The sequence below is a fragment of the Penicillium diatomitis genome, assembly GCF_028827545.1.
Source record: "Penicillium diatomitis strain IBT 30728 chromosome Unknown utg000002l_segment0_segment0, whole genome shotgun sequence".
Lineage (NCBI taxonomy): Eukaryota > Fungi > Ascomycota > Eurotiomycetes > Eurotiales > Aspergillaceae > Penicillium > Penicillium diatomitis.
Genome location: NW_026623174.1, coordinates 1402816 through 1422549, shown reverse-complemented (window position 1 = coordinate 1422549; position 19734 = coordinate 1402816). Strand labels below are relative to the sequence as shown.

Genomic DNA, 19734 nt, shown 5'->3' with positions numbered 1-19734 from the left:
CCCCCCCCCCCCCCCCCCCCCCCCCAACTCAATGCCTCTGACACGAGGCGGTACTGTAGGTCAGAGGAAGAGAATGAACGGCATAGTAAATTGACCAACGAACACCAGCTGCACATAAGAACCAGCATGCTGTACTCTGTGTAGTTAGTGATAGTATTCACACTATACTGAATGTAGTGCTACGCTAATAGAGAACCGACCCATACACATATCATCCAGGTGGCAGCCTCGAGCACTCTGTCGATTAGTTGTAATTTCACACTCATATGGCGAGCAGAAGCCTTAATTTCAAGTACACTCGGAAGATAGTCAAGATACTGAGTCAGACAGCACCACCTCTAAGTTAGTCTGGTCTTTGGAAGCAAGACATGCCGGTCTATTCAACCTACTTACCATTGCGTTGTATCTGCTTAAGACGTGCATATCACTCGATACCAAAATACTTTCAATGGTCAAGAGAATGACCTAATATGGAGCCAAATTTGACATGAACTGCAACACCATGTAACTAATCGATAGTAAAGCAATACTGATGGTACCTGCCAACCTGGCAGTGCACTGTTGCACTGTTGTACCATTGTAGAGCCCCTCCGTCGGTCAACATCACGTGAGTAGAATACTCCAAGCGCTGAAAGGCAGATCCCGTGACCCCAGTCAATGTGGGTTTTGAGCCCGCCACAAAGACCGATTTCAGACGAGCTTCTCACTGCAAGTCCCTCGCTCACGTTGCTACTCACTGCCTCGCTTGTCTCTGATCTTGTCACTCGAGACTTGATCTCATATTATCCGGATTTCTGTTCTTCGAATCCCTTTCTTTCGCCTGAAATTTTCACGTCAAGCCGCGCAGCGCAACCCCGCCAAAATGTCTTTAACAAATTGCCGATTCTACGAGGAGAAGTACCCTGAGGTGGACAGCTATGTCATGGTCAATGTCAAGCAGGTACAGTCATTGCTATCGTTCATGATGGTCTAGGCTTTGCGGACGTTCAGCTAATGGATTTCGGTCTGGATGTAACAGATTGCCGAGATGGGCGCATACGTGAAGTTGTTGGAATACGACAACATCGACGGCATGATTCTGCTCTCCGAATTGTCGCGCAGACGTATTCGTAGTATTCAGAAGTTGATTCGCATTGGCCGCAATGAAGTTGTCATTGTTCTGCGTGTTGACAAGGAGAAGGGTACGACCATTTTGACTTCGAGCGCTCGGGCTCATGCTCAGGGTATCTTTCAACTGATCTTTAATCGTTTGCGCAGGTTACATCGATCTTTCTAAGCGTCGAGTCTCACCTGAGGACGTTGTGAAGTGTGAGGAGCGCTACAACAAGAGCAAGGCTGTGCACTCCATTATGCGTCACGTCGCCGAGGCCACCCAGACTCCCTTGGAGACCCTCTACCAGCAGATCGCTTGGCCTTTGAATCGGAAATACGGACACTCTCACGACGCCTTCAAGATCTCAATCACGTGAGTCACTGCGGAGATTTCCACCCATATGAGGATCTTAGGAACAGACCTCTCATCCAATCCATCTACAATCAAGAGAGACTTGTTACTAATCCCACCCGTTGTTCACCAGTAACCCCGATGTTTGGAACGAGATCGAATTCCCCAACGACGTTGTGAAGAAGGAGCTGCAGCAGTACATCAGCAAGAAGCTGACTCCTCACCCTACCAAAGTCCGTGCCGACATTGAGGTGACCTGCTTCGGCTACGAAGGAATCGACGCTGTGAAGGAGGCCCTGCGCACCGCTGAGGCCAACAACACCCCTGAGAACCAGATCAAGGTCAAGCTGGTCGCGCCTCCTCTCTACGTCCTGACCAACCAGTCCTTGGACAAGAACCAGGGTATTCAGATGCTGGAGGTCGCGATTGAGAACATTGCCGCCAAGATCAAGGAAGCTGGTGGTAATTGCACCGTGAAGATGGCGCCCAAGGCTGTCACCGAGCAGGATGATGCCATGCTGCAGGAGCTTATGGACAAGCGCGAGCGGGAGAACATGGAGGTCAGCGGCGACGAGAGCGCGTCTGAGAGCGACGAGGGTGTTCCCGCGGCGTAAAGGCAGCTCGTTTGGAATTTCTGGTCTCAGGGGGATAGTGGGATACCCATCGCTGCACTGCCACTCGTGCTCTGCAGGAAAAGCTGTGTGTGAGACAACAACGGAAAAAGCTGGACGCACAGGATAGAGAAAAGCCATGCATATTTTACGCGATCAATGAGATGACAGATAAAAACGGACTCGACGATACGTGCATGGTCCCTTGTGAGATGATAGGCAGAGACCGCTTGCGACTCGGGATTGTTTGCGGGCCTTCCATGCAATCGATCTAGATTGTATGACAAATATGTACATTTCACCAGTCTGGCAGTTACTTGTAATACCCAGGATCTCGACGCCTCCTGGGTTTCCTTTCCAAAGCAGCTTGGGAGGCTCAGACCTGGAGACCTGTAGTCCTCAGGTGTGGTACAAACTACGATTAAAACGGGACGGTCAATGTCATTGATACCTCACAAACGATCCCAATGGACATCTTGCGCTCTTCTCAACTCAACAGGTGAATGGGAACATTCTGAACTTCAAAGCCATTTAGTCAGAAAAGGCTTAAAAGCGACATCTGCACGAAAAGAAAATTGTACCGTAGACTGTCGTCCCTATTAAAGCACCAGTATGAAGCAGAGTCATCGACGCTTCGGTGCTTCGCGTTAATTACTGGTAGGTGGTAGGCTCAGAGGCTGTCACCCAGTTGTCCCAGAATGGTCTAGCGAGTGCAGATAAGTACCGACTTTCGGGAATGTTTTGGGCGCGCTTTCTGGATTGTTGTTGGAATCTGACTATCAACTCAACTAACAGCGGGTGTGACCTTGAGCATAACTCCAAATTTGATACTTCAAGTCGATACTTATTATATCACTCGGAATGGGGTTCTGGGATTCTGTAGCGGGCATTGGTCGTGATGTCCATCACCGCACGGAGGCAGAACGGCAACGACGTACGTCATTATCAACTTCAGGCCCGACGTTTGGCTAACCGCGTCACAGTTCTTCCAACACATGGCCGTGACGAAATTCAGGGCTTAGAGACTGCCAAGGAGATTGCCAAAGTTGCTCTTCGATTGAGGTACCAGATTGAACAGGTTGTGTCATGTGAGGTCGATGAAGGCGCCTTGACAGACTCAAACAGCCGTATCATATCCCACGATGTGGTTCAAACAGCCAAACGGGCCGGCGGTGAAGACTACAGCGCCTGTGTTGTTTTCTGCTTGATTGTATGTCTGCGGTGGTTTAAGAAGCAAGCTGATATCGAGCTCTGGGACGCGGATCTCCACGCTGCGAGAGCAATTGCATGTGAAGCCATTGCGAAGCGCATGTATGCATGCCGCCTTTCCAATGCTGGCTAGTGACCACGAGAAGCATCTCTTGTGACGAGCTGACATTCCGTTTTAGTATCGAATCTGAGATTGATCAGGACCATCTCCTCAAAAACATCCTTTTGAAGCGCTATTCTATCTTCATTGATGGAGAAGAAAGTACACCTGCCAACGTGATCGAGCGTGCAGTTGACCTTCACGCTCTTCTGATCATTGGTTCTGCTGGATATCAAAGATGCATCCAGTACATTTGGCGCGGGTGGATCTGTCAGGAAGAGGGCAATCCAACGAACTTCGTGGAGTACAAGGACAAATCAAACACTGACTATTGGGTTCACTTTCATCCCGACCGCATGAGAACGCCTTTGTACCAGAATATGTGCCAGATCATATTCTCCTTGGTCTATCTGTGTCTCTACACAGCAGTCATCAACACCGTCAATCCTACTGGTGATCTTGACTTAGCGGAATGGATTCTCTATCTGATGACCCTTGGTTACATCTGCGACGAGGTTTCAAAGTTCTGGAAAGTCGGCAGGAACTACTTCAGCTTCTGGAATGCCTTCAACTCGACCCTTTACGCCTTGCTAGCAATCTCCTTCATCATGCGATGCGTGGCCTTGGCACACCATCCCTCCACACATCATGCAGAGCGAGAACGCTTCAACGGGCTCAGCTACAATTTTCTCGCATTCTCAGGGCCTATGTTTTGGATGCGTATGATGCTTTATCTTGACACCTTCCGATTCTTCGGGGCCATGTTTGTGGTCCTGAGAGTCATGATGAAGGAGAGTATCATCTTCTTTGCTTTGCTCTTTGTGGTGCTTGCGGGCTTCTTCCAGGCATTCATCGGCATGTCCCAAGTTGACAGCGACGTCGATATGACTGGTCCTATCATTCAGGGAATGGCCAACAGTGTCATGCAAAGCCCCGACTTTGAGATTTTCCAAGACTTTGCGTTCCCATTCGGCATCATTCTCTACTACCTGTTCAACTTTGTAGTCATGATCGGTACGTGTCCGGAATGGTGATGATGGGTGTATGCCCTTGACTAATAATCGATTCCTAGTCCTTCTGAATATTTTGATTGCACTCTACAACAGTGCCTACGAGGACATTTCAGGCAATGCGAATGATGAGTTTATGGCTATCTTCTCTGCCAAAACCATGCAATTTGTGCGTGCGCCTGATGAAAATGTGTTCATTGCACGTAAGTCCCTGTTTCCGACCTTTTCCTTACTGAACCACCGGCTCATGCATCGCTAGCCTTTAATTTAATTGAGATTGTCTTCCTTGTGCTTCCCTTCGAATGGTGGCTCTCGACCAAACGCTACGCCAGGGTCAATGATATCATAATGGCTATCTTATACTCACCCCTACTCATTTTCACCGCCTGGATTGAGACTCGCCAGGCCGCCCAAATCATTTGGAACAGACGGCACGGGGAGGAGGATGATGACTGCATAGAGGAATGGGAAGATGTTGCCAACGAGGTCAACTTTGATCTGGATGACAGCTGGAAGGAAGAGGTCAAACAAAGCACACCTAATATCAAAGTCGATGCTTGCACGCTAGAGGTTCGCCAATTACAGGAGCAAGTCGCAGCACTGACAAACTTGGTGAAGAAACTTTCTGAAAAGACTGGGTCTGCAGATGGGGGAAACTAGCCGCAGACAGGTGCAGCAGCCAGTATAAACGTTCGGTGAGGCATGTCGCTCACGAACATACAAAGTCCCTACTGGGGCGTGAAACTTGATTGTCAGGTTGTTTGGTGACTTAGACAGTCTAGTATGTACGGCCTCGTGTAGGAACGCGATCCTGCGAAGTGTGCGCATGATGGAGCGATTATCCAGGTACAATGGCAAGCTGGTTCTTATCACATGCAACCATATCGATTGAAAGAGTGAAGTGATTCGACCGGATTATTTGATGTTTTTGGCACGCACTCGTGTGTCAAGCCTGGCCTACATGATAGACCATATAAGGCAGACTCTAGGACATCCGATTGGAGCTATCGAATGCAAAAAGCGCTTCTTATTCTATTGAAGTATCTCCTGAATCCTGATGCCTCGTACCTGGACACCTGAGAGGTTTTTGTAATTTTTTTCACGGTGTTTTTCCAGGCAAAAATCTAGGTAGATGATTACCCACGATCATCCGCAGTGCACCGTAAGCGAAGTTCAAGAAAGAGCAGTAAGAGATAACTAATGTTGCTCTGAAACGTATGGTGCACAACCCTGACCATAGAGGTGGGTACTGAAGTGTTCACTTTATCAAAGAGAAAACTATATTGATTCTTTCTGCTTATCTTTCTTCCACGTGTCTACACCACAGCTAACAATCGAAGACTGTTGAGGCTATTTGATAGAAAGAGCGACAGTCAGTCGATGGTGTCAGGTGGCGGAACAGGCTGATGTTATAAGTTGCTGTCTATCCAACCTCCAAATATTGACGAACGCTCCAGATTCAACCAGCGTCTAAGTGCCGGATACCTACAGTCCAGGCAAAGCCCCAGTGTTTCCAGTCGACGGCCGAAGAACGCGTTGAGTAAGGGAGTTCGTCCATGCCCGCGGGCCCGTCTAAATTACATAAGCCACTGGCGCGAACGGCCCGAGGGGCGAACCTCAAATTATACCGAAGGTGGCTTCTTCGACTCCGGAGTGTTTTCTCTTCATCGCGTCTCCCCTCGATCCATTTCTGCGTGTGGTCTGTGCATGTCTTTCTGAGTCGCTCATTTCAGGATCTCGGCAGTGGTCATCCTGGTTGCCAAAATGTGTGTAATAAGCTCATATCAAATTCACTTCCACCAAGAAACCGTGAGGAATGCTATCGGGCACATGCTAATGCTGACCACAGGACAAGGCTCGCAGATGATCCTCAGATCCAATATGCATCACTGCACAACCCACTCCCACTTCAGCTTCACACCTACGTTTGGCCATTCTTGATCGTCTGGCCAGTCTTTTTCGCCTTTTACCTCTCCCCCGATCGCTATGATACGTACATCCAAGGACAAGAATGGACTTTTGTCTTCGCGGGTACCATCGTCACGGCGCAGTCGCTCTTCTGGTTGATGACAAAGTGGAACATCAACCTTAATACGTTGTTCACTACTACCCGGGCCAAGTCTGTTGAAACAGCGAGTTTGATCAAGATCATTCCCGTCACAAACGCAGGCACCGCTGAAATTTGCCCCCTCGTTCGTGAGAATTTTGGCGGCAAGAAGAACATTTCATTCCTGTTCCAGAAACGCCGTTTCCTGTTCTATCCGGAAACCGGTACTTTCGCGCCACTGTCGTACGCCCTCGACGCCGAACCAAAGCCAGCTCTCAAGCTGTTCCAGCAGACTAAGGGATTGACTACCCAGGCTGAGCTCGACCGGGTGCAACACCACTATGGCGACAACACCTTCGACATTCCTGTCCCGACCTTTGTGGAGCTTTTCCAAGAGCATGCTGTTGCCCCGTTTTTCGTCTTCCAGGTGTTCTGCGTGGGGCTCTGGATGCTGGATGAATATTGGTATTACTCGTTGTTCACCCTCTTCATGCTTGTTGCCTTTGAGAGCACCGTCGTCTGGCAGCGTCAGAGAACCCTCAACGAGTTCCGCTCAATGAACATCAAGCCATACGATGTTTGGGTGCACCGTCAGAACAAGTGGCAGGAAATTACCAGCGATAAGCTCCTCCCCGGTGATCTCATGTCCGTGAACCGTACCAAAGAAGATGGCGGCGTTGCTTGTGACATTCTCCTCATCGAGGGAAGCGTAATCGTCAACGAGGCAATGCTTTCTGGAGAGAGTACTCCTCTCCTCAAAGAATCCATCCAGCTGCGACCCGGGGACGACCTGATTGAACCTGAGGGACTAGACAAAAACTCTTTTGTGCACGGAGGTACCAAGGTCCTTCAGATCACTCACCCCAACTCCAATGGCGATGATATTGCGAAGAGTCTGCCCGTTGGCGTCCGTCCTCCTCCCGACAACGGTGCGGTGGGTGTCGTGGTGAAGACAGGCTTTGAGACCAGCCAGGGCAGCCTGGTACGAACCATGATCTACTCTACGGAACGTGTGTCTGCGAACAACGCTGAGGCTCTGCTGTTCATTCTCTTCCTTCTGATCTTCGCCATTGCTGCATCTTGGTATGTCTGGCAGGAGGGCGTGCAGAAAGACCGCAAGCGCTCTAAGCTTCTTTTGGACTGTGTTCTCATTGTCACGAGTGTTGTGCCCCCCGAGCTTCCCATGGAACTCAGTCTGGCTGTCAATACGAGTCTCGCAGCTCTCAGCAAGTTTGCAATCTTCTGTACCGAGCCTTTCCGTATTCCCTTTGCCGGACGCGTGGACATTGCGTGCTTTGACAAGACCGGCACTCTGACTGGTGAAGATTTGGTTGTCGATGGTATTGCTGGATTGACTCTGGGCCAGTCTGGTGCCACTGTTGAAGCTGATGGTGCTCACACCGACCTGTCAAAGGTGTCCGCTATTGGACCTGATACCACACTGGTGCTGGCCAGTGCCCACGCCCTAGTGAAACTGGACGAGGGTGAAGTTGTGGGTGATCCTATGGAAAAGGCAACATTGCAATGGCTTGGCTGGACTCTGTGCAAAAACGATGTCTTGACCACTAAGAAATCTGCCCCCGTGATCCAAGGCCGTCCGGTTGAATCTGTGCAGGTGAAGAGACGATTCCAATTCTCGTCAGCACTCAAGCGCTCCAGTACAATTTCCACAGTCACCGCTGTCGACCCGAAGACGTCCAAGAAGAGCAAGTCCACCCTCGTCGCCGTGAAGGGTGCTCCCGAGACCATTCAATCTATGCTCGTCCAGGCACCTCCCAACTACGAAGAGACTTTCAAGCATTTCACTCGCAATGGAGCGCGCGTGCTTGCTCTTGCCTACAAGTATATCTCCACTGAGTCGGAACTCTCCCAAGGTCGCGTGAACAACTTCGTTCGTGAAGAAGTCGAGTCAGAGCTGGTGTTTGCTGGGTTTTTGGTCTTACAATGCCCTCTCAAGGACGACGCCATCAAGGCTGTCCGCATGCTGAACGAAAGCAGCCACCGTGTTGTCATGATCACGGGTGATAATCCACTTACTGCTGTTCACGTGGCTCGTCAGGTAGAGATTGTCGATCGCGAGGTTGTCATTCTGGACGCGCCCGAGCATGATACTTCTGGAACTAGACTTGTGTGGCGCACCATTGATGACAAGTTGAACACTGATGTCGACCCAACCAAGCCTCTCGATCCCGAGATCATCAAGTCGAAGGACATTTGTATCACTGGTTATGCTCTTGCCAAATTCAAGGGCCAAAAGGCTCTCCCCGACCTGCTCCGCCATACATGGGTTTACGCTCGTGTTTCTCCTAAGCAGAAGGAGGAGATTCTGCTCGGTCTCAAGGATGCTGGCTACACTACTCTCATGTGCGGTGATGGAACCAACGACGTCGGTGCTCTGAAGCAGGCTCATGTCGGCGTCGCACTTTTGAACGGTTCTCCTGAAGACTTGACCAAGATCGCTGACCACTACCGTATCACCAAGATGAAAGAGTTGTATGAGAAGCAGGTCGGCATGATGCAACGCTTCAACCAGCCGGCCCCGCCAGTTCCTCTTCCCATTGCTCATCTTTATCCTCCTGGTCCTGGGAATCCGCACTATGAGAAGGCTATGGAGCGAGAATTGCAGAAGAAGGGCGCGGCCGCGATTGCTGAGGGCGAGAAGTCCGGCGAGCAGATCCAGACGATCACCACTCCTGGAGCGCAAGCACTTCAGCAGGCGAATGCCAACCAGACCGGGGCTCAGCAACGCCAGCAGCAGGCCCAAGTAGCAGCTGCTGGACTGGCTGACAAGCTCACCTCGTCCATGTTGGAGGCCGAGTTGGACGAGAGCGAGCCGCCCACCATCAAGTTGGGAGACGCTTCCTGTGCCGCTCCTTTCACCAGCAAGCTTGCCAATGTCATTGCTATTCCGAACATCATTCGCCAGGGTCGCTGTACTTTGGTTGCTACTATTCAAATGTACAAGATTCTCGCTCTGAACTGCCTGATCAGTGCCTACAGTCTGAGTGTCATCTATCTCGATGGCATCAAGTTTGGTGATGGTCAGGTGACCATCAGTGGCATGATGATGAGTGTCTGCTTCTTGTCCATCTCCCGTGCCAAGGTATGTCTCAAATGGCTCGCTTGCAACCTCGCTTCCACATGGCCGATATACTGATTTTCACCCTCTTTGCCACAGTCTGTCGAGGGTCTTTCCAAGGAGCGCCCCCAACCGAACATCTTCAACGTGTACATCATTGGATCAGTCCTTGGACAGTTCGCGATTCATATTGCGACGCTGATCTACCTGACTCAATACGTGTACAAGATTGAGCCGTAAGTCTCTATGAGAATCCTCCAAGTGAAAAAAAAAAAACAACCGATGCTAACCTTTGGCACAGAAGAGGAGACAACATCGATCTCGAGGGCGAATTTGAGCCGTCTCTCTTAAACAGCGCCATTTACCTGCTCCAGTTGATCCAGCAAATTTCGACCTTTTCTATCAACTACCAGGGTCGTCCTTTCCGCGAGTCCATTCGTGAGAATCGTGCCATGTACTGGGGTCTGGTCGGCGCGACTGCCATTGCTTTCTCCTGCGCCACCGAGTTCGTGCCGGAGATTAACGACAAGCTGCGTTTGGTTCCTTTCAGCACCGAGTTCAAGGTCACCTTGACCGTTCTCATGATCTTTGACTACGCTGGTTGCTGGCTCATCGAGAACGTCCTCAAGACCTTGTTTAGTGACTTCCGACCCAAGGATATCGCCGTCCGTCGTCCTGACCAGCTAAAGCGTGAGATTGAGCGCAAGGCCAAAGAAGCAGCTGAGGCTGAGGCACAGAAGGAGGAGCAGCGCAAGGTTTAGAAAGGAAATTGGAGGCTATTATGACCGAGCACCTGTTCATTTGTAATCTATATATATAGAAGGTGGTGGACTGAGTCCGTAGGGAATGGGCATTGCTTGTTCTTTCGTTCTTGAGGGCAATGTCGAGCGACATGAGATTTCTATCAACCTTCAATTTTTCAGCCGCTGGTTTTAGAACACTATCTCCATGATCCGCGGTGGTGCAAGAATAGAATCCCGGACCATGGTGAAAATTCATATATGCAGAGGCGTGACGAGGCGGAAGTATATCTATTTGAGGAAATGCTTTACCTAATTACCCGTGAGTTCAGAGTCACAGAAGCGGCTCATAGGTAACGGGCGTAGATTTCTATCAACCGGCAGTTTTGGCCCAATTCATTCTCATGTACCCAATCTCAGACTGGAGGTTCCATAACCTCACCTGCACAACCTCGACGGAGTCCGTAGGAGAAGCAGGAGCAGGATGTACTGCGACTCTGCACAGTGCACACTACGACCCCACGTCGGCTGATCTCCGCAATGATCTCATAGATGCGGCGATTTTCTCCCCTCCACCCATTTGCCCGTTTTTCTTTTCTTGTATTGCTTGTCCAGTCTAAAGTTCACATCATTCGGAAATCGGTCGAGTCAAGAACTCTAGCATGGCTTCCACACAGACTCTCCAGTCGAAATACAAACTCCGCTCAGGTCATGAGATTCCGATATTGGGGTTCGGGGTAAGAGAGAACAGAGTTGAATTCGGAGATCATTCTTGGGCTAGAAACATCCGTATCGATGCATCGCTGATGCCTAACATCATTTGGCTTCCAATATAGGTGTATATGATGTAAGTCGAGGGCGAGCTGAATCATACCAGTAGAGTCAGGAAGAATGGGTATTCGGACGTCCAGCTAACAAACACAGCCCTCCTTCTTCGACAGAAAAGGTGGTCTCGGAAGCGTTGAAGAATGGATTTCGTCATGTACATCGCATCTACTTGCCCAATGTTTCGTCACGGCGTGCTGAATATGCGTCCAGATCGACTCTGCTATAATGTACGGCAATGAAAAGGCTTGTGGCCGTGCTATCCGAAGCTCCGGCATTGATCGCTCCGAGATCTTCTTTACCACCAAGATCCCTCCCGAGTCGATGGGATACGGCGACACCAAGCGCGCTGTGGAATCGAGCTTGCGCGAGGCTGGACTCGACTACTTTGATCTGTGAGTTCTATACCGGATCATATAGAGTCCGTCGTAGGTCTCTTGACGAATCCACATGTCTTATACACACGACGGCAGCATCCTTATTCACGCACCTTACGGCGGCAAAGAAGCCCGTCTTGGATCCTGGCGGGCGTTAGTCGAGGCGCAACAGGCCGGCAAAGTCCGATCAATCGGAGTGTCCAACTACGGCATCCATCACCTAGAAGAACTGGAAGACTACATCCAGAACGGCGGCGGCGGCGAGATCTCCGTTGGCCAGTACGAGCTTCATCCCTGGCTGGATCACTCCGACATCGCCGAGTGGTGCCAAAGTCGAGGGATTGTCGTTGAAGCCTATTCTCCTTTGGCGCATGGTACACGATTCCGCGAGCCAGTCCTGTCCCAAATCGGCGAGAAGTACGGCAAATCACCTGCACAGGTCTTGATCCGATGGAGCTTGCAAATGGTTCGTAAATTCTCGATCTTACTCTTATCATTTGCGTTTCCTCGCTGCGGAGTTGTGCTGATGTCCTCTTTTCGGTTTTGATGGCAGGGATTCGTGCCACTGCCCAAGTCTGCCAAGACACAGCGCATTCCACAGAATGCGAATGTCTTTGACTTTGAACTATCGCAGGAGGATATGGGACTGCTGGATACTGGCGAGTATAGTCCTACTGATTGGGACCCGACAGTGGACGAGGACTAAAGAGATTTGAAGGATAGATGAATTGGGATTGATGTTGAATGAGTACTCAGCGCAAAATAGATATTTCTGTTCCTCTTACTTGCTCCATTTGCGGGTTTTCCCCTCCCAGATAATGAGCAAAGGCACAAATAATCCATCTGTACTGCTCAAATATCCCTAATGAATAGAACCATCAACCCAGCAACCCCGGAGTCTGAATCCACAGAGAAAAAGTGGCCGCGGGCCATCGAGTCGATAATCGCCGAACGTGGATTTGTCAGGAACTCCCCGCCGACCCGCGGGGTTTTGCGCTTTCGGGATGATCGTGCGGACAAAGATTCTCATCAGTCACAGGTGTCATCAGTCACCACTGTTCTCGCCTCTCGCCGTTGTCCCTCTTACTCTTTGGCAGAAATCCCACTTCTCGAGCTCGTCGACGAAGTCAAGTACCGTATGAGAAGTGCAGTATTGGCTTCACTCTGAACTCACTTTCCTGATTGCGCAGTGTCCTGCCAAGACTCCGCGGCCATGAAGTTGATACTCTCCACATCGTAAGTTGCCCGCTCTGTCTCTGCCTTTGCCTTGAGCGACACTTGGCTCTTTGCGTCGCTGGCTTCGAATGTTCTCCATTCTCGCAATGGAAGAGTGAGAAACCCGACAAGCTAATCTCATGCGTCTCGCACCGGTATAGTAATATTATGAACAGCGGCCCGCCGTCGGTGATTCGACACCCGATGATGCAAAAGTCGAACATCGAACTGATCACCTCGCTGCGGTCAAACTTTGTCGCATCGCAGACCCTTGACAACACTGGCGTGGATGGCGCGAATTGTGCCGCGAATGGCCAGCACGGCAATGTCGCGTCCTGGACGGAGAATTGCGAGGACGGACTTTACATTCCGGCCGTGGACTTCTCACAACACGGGCTGGCCGAGGAGAGGGACCAATACGATATTACAGTGAAGTTGTTCTACCTGCCGGGTATTCCAGCCTCAAGACGCTGTGCGCACACCAGAGAGGCGATTGATTTGGTACTAAGAGAGTTACATGTCAAGTCGATCGATCTTCTGATCGTCTCGTTCCCTGGAATCCTGTTCGACGCGGACGATGACAGTGACGAGGAAGGCTCCGACGCCAGTGGCGAAGATGATTTTGACAGCATGGTACAAACATGGCGAGTCTTGGAATCTTTGCACGAACAGGGCGTCATTGCGCAAATGGGTGTGGCCGAGTTTGGCAGCGAGCGATTGGCGCGATTCCTTCCTCACACCCAAGTCAAGCCCACCGTGGACCAGATCAATCTGAAGGACTGTTGCGTGGTGCCCAAGTCTCTCATTCTTTATGCCAAGCAGGAGAAGATTCAACTGCTGACCCATAACGACTGCAATGACATCCTGCCTGTCGGGATGACTCGAGAACTCCTGGGCCCCAAGGATCAGGGCGGCGCGGGTATCCTGGCATCGGCCCCGGACGCCAACGACGGAATTCAAGGAGATGTCGAGCCGCAGTGGGTGGTCAAATACACGGCTGTGGTCAAAGACCGTGGCGTTGTCGAGAACAAGGGCTACTTTGCTCTGGCGGATGTAGGTACATGTGTCCAGTCCCGTTCATGAGATCAAGGCGCGCCGGGAAGAAATAACGATATTCAAATATAATCTTCGATCATGAGATCAGTCGTGGTCTCTTCAATTCATGGCTGAGCGTTGGCGTTTTCCTTTCATCTGTTCTTGTGTTTCCCCCTCTTTTGTCTCGCATGCTTTCCCTCCATCCTTCTCTGTGGCTCCGTTGGTGTGTCTGTGGCGGAGTGGCCCAAGGTCTTTTTCATTGCAAAGCATCTGCCGCTCGATCTCTCGACGTTGTATAGAAGACACAAGACTGGATTTCTCCTCTATCCGATCATGCTGCGTTTGCGACCTCGCATCCGCACATCTTCCAGTCTCTTCAAGGTAGAACCGGCTCCCTTGTGGCTCTCCCGATACCCAACCAGCACGGAATCAAAGAACTGCTCCGACCGGGGATGTGTGCTGCCAATAGCACGCTCCAGCACGTAGAGATCGACTGCACGGTCCTCGTCTTGCGTACTTTGCGCCGCCAGACCAAAATCAATCAACACGACCTCGCCCTCCATAGACACAGCCGAGGCAGCGAGACCCGTCTCCTGGCGCTGCGCCTGCGCAGGCGACCGCAGCATCAAATTACTCGTTGTGAGATCGCCATGCACCACACCCGCTTTATGCAGACCACCAAGCGTAAATCCGATGCGCTTCATCAACCCGCGCACACGATCCTCTTCCACTTGCATCTGACTCGCATCCAGCGGCGTCGCATGCTTCTTCATCCACGCTTCCCACTGCTCAAGAACCACCCGAACCACAGGTCCCTCAATCCACTCCATCATCAGCCACGCGCCTCCCCATGCGCTCTCCTCGCCGCCCTGGCCCTCCCAATCCATCGCCAGCACCGCAGGCACGCTGACCCCCTCACGAACCAATTTCACCAGGCATCGCGCCTCCTGAATGATACGCTGACGCGTCAATCGACGGTCGAGAATGGGGTGGCGGTAGGGTTTGGAGGGGCGAACTTTGAGCGCGGCGGGAATGGAGGGGTCCAGCGAGACGGTTTTGTAGAGGTGAGCTTCGGCGCCCTGGACGAGGAGTGTGGGGGCGGGTGTGGTGTTGGTGAATGGGGAGGGGAGCGCGGGAGGTTGGTATTCTTCGGTCATTTTTGTCTATTGTATGTTTGGGGGTTTGGGGGTGTACTTGAAAGGAGATCTGTCCTACTGATGGACAGAGAACTGGGTTGTTCGAGGGCAGCAGGTGGTGGTTTCGAGCGGAAAGATCGCGGAGAAATTGAGTATTGGGTTCAGCCCGAAAAATTGTTTCCGCTCGAGGAATGGTGTGGGGCATACCGTGAGACCTGCAGTGTGCGCGAACAATGTCAACGCTCTCAAGTTGAGTTAACCAAAAGGTCGTACTCCAGAGCATCCTTTCGAGGAGATTGAAATATTGAACGTCGGCTTCTCAGTTATATGAGCTGTGTGGTAGAGTCGAGATACGTGCTGGATTGTCAGGTAATGACAGGCCTAGCAGTACATTCACCATCCATCACTCAGGCTTACAAAGGCAGGAGAGCGAGTGAAACGAGCCCCGATCGAAAGTGAAAGTGTCCATTCACTCTATTCAGGTGAGAATGGACAGGAAAGTTTGTATATATATATATATATGTAGTTGATCTTGTCCTCCAAGAGAACCAAATATAAGACGGGGAGAAAAGAAAGAAAACATGCAAAGAGAAAAGACATGAACGAATCAAAAAGAGACATCACCAGCCCGCTTGAAGGGCAATCACTCCCCGAAAATTTTGCATGAACCGGACAATATCCAGGGGAAGATAATCGCAGATATGTAAGTTGACTACCACGAGAAACTTTCCTCGATGTAATCCAGGTTGGAGCTAGGTTGCCTCCGACGGCACACCCGGCGCACATCATCACTCAAACCACCATTTCCACACACCATCACACCCATGGCACCAACTTGACTCTCGGCTTCCATCCCAATGAGCGTGTCGATGTTGGGTCGACCGGGGAACATCTGGACGGTTGCAGAGGGGCTTTGAATCTCCTTGGTGTTACGGGGACGCGTCACAAAGAGCATGATCCGGAGCACTTCACGGCGGCGGTCCATCGCCAGGATGGTGGTCATCCAGGGTCTGATCCATTCGAGGTGCTCGGGAGACTGGATGATCCAGACCAAAGTGAGACGGCGAGTGGCCACGGTACCGTCGGCGAAGCCAGCGACGAGGTGACGGACAAATTGAACGTGGTGGGTGATTCCAACACCTCCAGCGAAGAGCATCACGGTACCGTATGAGTCCAAGGAGTGGATGTTGCCGTAGGGACCTTCGGCAAATGCACGGAGGACCACCCGCGAGCCGACCGCATTGGAAGCACGCTTGAACAGCTTGTCCGTCATACCGGTGCGGCGACGAACCAGCAAGGAGATGGTATTTTCCTTCGACCGGCTGAGCAGATCCTGTCGTGCCATGGGGAGGGACTTTTCATCAGTCAAGGTCGACTCGGTCTCGGTCCAGGCCACCGAGAAAGGGTGGGAAGTCCACCAACCAACGGATGGAATGTAGAGGTAGATATATTGACCCGGCTTGAAGGTCCAGGCCCGAGCCATGCGGATCGTAATGCGCATGCAGTCACCGGGCATAGCTTCAACCGTTGCCGTGGTGGAATTACGGCCGATGTTTCGATAGAAGATGATAATCAGACGGCTAGTACGCTCAAGCGCCCACAGAACAAGTGTTGCCAGCAGGTATGTCTGAGCCGCAAGACCGTTGAGATGCACCCACAAGAAGCCGAAACATACGGCAGCAAGAGCAATGTGGAGATGGAGGAAAGTCTCATAGAAGGCATGACGAATCGGGGACGGTGAATGAAGCATCAGCGCCGTGAATGCCGCGGTACCCATCAAACCCGCGAACAGGAAGCTGCTGGTTGGAAGAATCTTGGCCACAACGCCCCATCCAATCTTGTTAGCTTTCGGGATCATCCAAGCAAAAGTGTGAGCGAGAGCCTCGCACACCACGATGCGGCCCAGCCATCGGTGGAGAAGATTCCAGGTGTCGTAGGGCACGTGGAGCATCGCGATCAGAGGGTTATTGCGTCCGGCCATAATGATCAAGGGAATCAAGTTGATGGTGGCCATGGTTCCTGTCCGATTGCGCACAATGCCCGCTAGAGTATCTTCCGTTGAGTTGTACGGAGTGGTCACGGTACACAGAACCACGTTCATCACCACAACGCTGACGACCAGGAAGCCGTGGAATCGGCTGGGGAGTGTGCCCATGTTGATCGCCGATGAGAGCTGAAATTCACGATTGTGTCGGACTCCGAAAAGGGGAGCATAGATCAAGTGCTCCTTCAGCCAGCAGAACTTGTCGTGAGCTGGTACGAAGTACTTCTGCTTGTCGTCGGTAAAGGCAGACAGACGTCGAAGATGTCCCGCAAAGCGGAAGCTCAAAGACCAAATGTAGTATGCAGCGGCCGCGCATCCCAGGGACAAGATTGTATAACGGGCCAATTTGTCATTGTAGGCTTCGTACCACAAGGAAAGCTCGCTTTCCTTGCCTTCTCGCTTCTCAATAGATTCTTGGGCGGTGCAAAGTCCCACCAGGGACAGACCCAAGATGATTGAAGACATCATCTCGAAGACGTTGGGACTTGAGATGGGATGTTGAATGCGGCAAGACCGGCTTGCAGCAACTGAGAAAATCGATCAAGATGATCGAGTAGGGCCCTTCTAGGAATTCTGTCCAGGGTCCTAAGTCGATGGGATGGTCTTGTGCAATTCGAAGCAACGCCAGGCCTGCTCCGAAAAGCTAAGATGAGAAAGACGGATGTTGCTTGCAACAGGAAGAATCAGAATATCTCGGCAAGTATGCCAGGAGATCAGTTCACTCTTCTTTTGTTTTCTTTGCGTTGCGTTCCTTCCGTGCAAGTTTGTTGGGTGCGCAGTGCAGGCGACAGGAATGAGAGAATCGATTTAATTTGATTGATCCCTGTTGCCAGTTGACGTCGTTGGGAAACGAAAGGAATGCTGGTGAACCAGTCACTAGCGGAAAGGGCAAAATGCGCAGCGTTGGGAGATCGTCCACTGCGTCAACAAAAGGATTGTTTGTGAGTATCAAATGAAAGGCAAACAACGGCAAAGTCCAAACAAAACAAGGACGACAATAGCCAGCTGTCGAGAGAAGAGACAATAGTACAAAGAATGACACAATTGAAGGAAAACAACGGGCAGCGAAGAAGAGAAACAAAAGGTATACCTTTCAGGCCCTGACGAGGAGGAAAAACCTAGTCAGGAGCCATGATAATTATCTGCCCCCTTCGAAGAGTTCGAGGGTTGCCGAGTATCCACGTACGTGCCGCATAGTGGGCAGAGTGGGGAGATTTGAGACAGGCCAAGTACCGCCACCCCGGAGCCAACTGACTCAATAGTATAGTGGAGAATGGGCGCAGTCGTTCAATCTAGTAGTGACAGAGACGCACACTGATGGATTCTGATCAAGATCTAGACTGGACCTTTCCAGCTGTGTCAGTGTTTCATAACTCTGCGGTCGGGAGGGGAGCATCGCGATGATGTTTGAAGCAACCCTCCGGGATCCGTGCCTCCATTTCATGTCCTATCAACCGACAGAGCCACACGGCACTGAAGCTTAGCTGTGACGACTTTGCCGTGAGTTTAAAACAAGGCATGTGAAAGAGATGTCGCAGAGCGCCATTCAAGGCAGAGTATCAGCCTATCATACACAAGGAGTGGCTGCATTGCGATGCTATACACCTTGATCCCGCGCCGTTGGGACGGATTGGAAGCGCATTCATGACGGAGTCAGCTCGTTCGTCGCGGGTTTATTAATGACCATCGCATCCAGAATTTGTCTATCTCCATCTGAGTGGGCCAGATACGCATCTGGAGAGTGGACAGAGAGGGTCCCGTCAACACTGATCTGAGCGATCAACTTCTAGCACCGCAGTCAGCGTTGAGAGCCCGGTTAAGATACCTGTGGAAATACCCGCAGTACTTGCAAGTTGGTGCTTTTGCCTCAGCACTGGGAGAGATGGACCAGAAGCAATCGTGGCGCGGAGAGAGTACATAGTGGCTTGTGATGAAACAGTTCTCGGACGAGTCAGGATGCAACAGCCGCCGATCAGGCGAAAATCGTATTGATGTTGTCGGTGGATAGGAACGGTAGGTAGGTACTGCACTGGACTACGGAGTAGTGAGTACTGTGGTAGCTTAAGCCAGGACACCCCGTCATGGTCCCAAATTCCCAATAACATGCGACTGGGGGTTTGAGAACTGGGCTTTGACTTTGATCGATGGGCCAATGGAGGAGGCTGAAACACTCGAGGATGGTGGGGATCAGCAGTGGATCGGAGGAGGAGAAGAGAGGAGACAGGGGGAGATCCTGCAGGGCGGATGGCCAAAGGATTTTAGAAATTGAATATCATCTTGTACCGTAGATAGAGCGGGATCTATTGTAAAGACTCTAAATTGAAGGCCCTTTTCAAAGCGTGCGATGTCGATAGTAGTATAGGTCATCATTGACGAAGTTGTTTCTTCAGGGTGGATTCGAATGAGAGGACGTTCGCGATGCCGGAGTCGGGCATCGTACTGTACATGCAACCTGGTCATGTGCTTCGGACAACGTGATCAGGGTTCAGAACTTCAGACAGACCAAGGTCCAACCCGCTACGGAACACTCAGTTATGCGATGCACATTTGGCTATAAACCCCACAGTCTCGCAGACCTGAATGAGCGTCAATATTTGATCACCCACCCCCGTTGAACCGACCTCAACGTCGCCGCGTCCGATAGATCTCACCCTCCCTGCGTTATAGTATTATCTCTCTGCTACGCCCTTTGTCGCCCAACCTCGCATATATTGCAGCATGTCTGTCTGTCCCGACATGAGATAAAACCCTCGACTTAATCTCTCACTGCGGCAATCAACCCAACTGGGGGTTTCTGCGCCGTTCCGCTCCACACACTTGCATCGAGGGGGCTTGCCAAGAGTTGTTGTAATCTATATCAGA

At 51.2% G+C, this 19734-nt stretch overlaps 7 protein-coding genes across 7 annotated transcripts; 5 read left to right on the top strand and 2 right to left on the bottom strand.

Moving 5' to 3' along the window:
• Positions 1-862: 862 nt before the first annotated feature.
• N7539_001617 (translation initiation factor eIF2 subunit alpha) lies at positions 863-2058 on the top strand (the record flags this gene model as incomplete). The annotated part of the gene is made up of 4 exons (XM_056931220.1): positions 863-940; positions 1019-1181; positions 1258-1465; positions 1578-2058. The coding sequence occupies 4 exons, from the start codon at positions 863-865 to the stop codon at positions 2056-2058; spliced, it is 930 nt and encodes a 309-aa protein (XP_056793251.1).
• Positions 2059-2953: 895 nt separating this feature from the next.
• On the top strand, positions 2954-5034 carry yvc1 (putative potassium ion channel Yvc1; the record flags this gene model as incomplete). The annotated part of the gene is made up of 4 exons (XM_056931219.1): positions 2954-3366; positions 3444-4378; positions 4437-4577; positions 4634-5034. The coding sequence occupies 4 exons, from the start codon at positions 2954-2956 to the stop codon at positions 5032-5034; spliced, it is 1890 nt and encodes a 629-aa protein (XP_056793250.1).
• Positions 5035-6138: 1104 nt separating this feature from the next.
• Positions 6139-10261, top strand: N7539_001615 (ion-transporting P-type ATPase SPF1; the record flags this gene model as incomplete). Its single annotated transcript, XM_056931218.1, has 4 exons — positions 6139-6142; positions 6238-9524; positions 9600-9736; positions 9805-10261. The coding sequence occupies 4 exons, from the start codon at positions 6139-6141 to the stop codon at positions 10259-10261; spliced, it is 3885 nt and encodes a 1294-aa protein (XP_056793249.1).
• Positions 10262-10902: 641 nt separating this feature from the next.
• Positions 10903-12148, top strand: N7539_001614 (aldo/keto reductase family protein; the record flags this gene model as incomplete). Its single annotated transcript, XM_056931217.1, has 5 exons — positions 10903-10977; positions 11165-11251; positions 11312-11460; positions 11539-11908; positions 11996-12148. 5 exons carry the CDS (start codon positions 10903-10905, stop codon positions 12146-12148), a joined length of 834 nt encoding a protein of 277 aa, XP_056793248.1.
• A 507-nt stretch (positions 12149-12655) lies between these two features.
• N7539_001613 (putative gamma-cysteine synthetase regulatory subunit) lies at positions 12656-13740 on the top strand (the record flags this gene model as incomplete). Its single annotated transcript, XM_056931216.1, has 2 exons — positions 12656-12678; positions 12819-13740. 2 exons carry the CDS (start codon positions 12656-12658, stop codon positions 13738-13740), a joined length of 945 nt encoding a protein of 314 aa, XP_056793247.1.
• A 275-nt stretch (positions 13741-14015) lies between these two features.
• On the bottom strand, positions 14016-14849 carry bud32 (serine/threonine protein kinase BUD32; the record flags this gene model as incomplete). The annotated part of the gene is made up of 1 exon (XM_056931215.1): positions 14016-14849. The coding sequence occupies one exon, from the start codon at positions 14847-14849 to the stop codon at positions 14016-14018; it is 834 nt and encodes a 277-aa protein (XP_056793246.1).
• Positions 14850-15540: 691 nt separating this feature from the next.
• On the bottom strand, positions 15541-17337 carry N7539_001611 (ferric reductase family protein; the record flags this gene model as incomplete). The annotated part of the gene is made up of 1 exon (XM_056931214.1): positions 15541-17337. The coding sequence occupies one exon, from the start codon at positions 17335-17337 to the stop codon at positions 15541-15543; it is 1797 nt and encodes a 598-aa protein (XP_056793245.1).
• Between the last annotated feature and the right edge of the window lie 2397 nt (positions 17338-19734).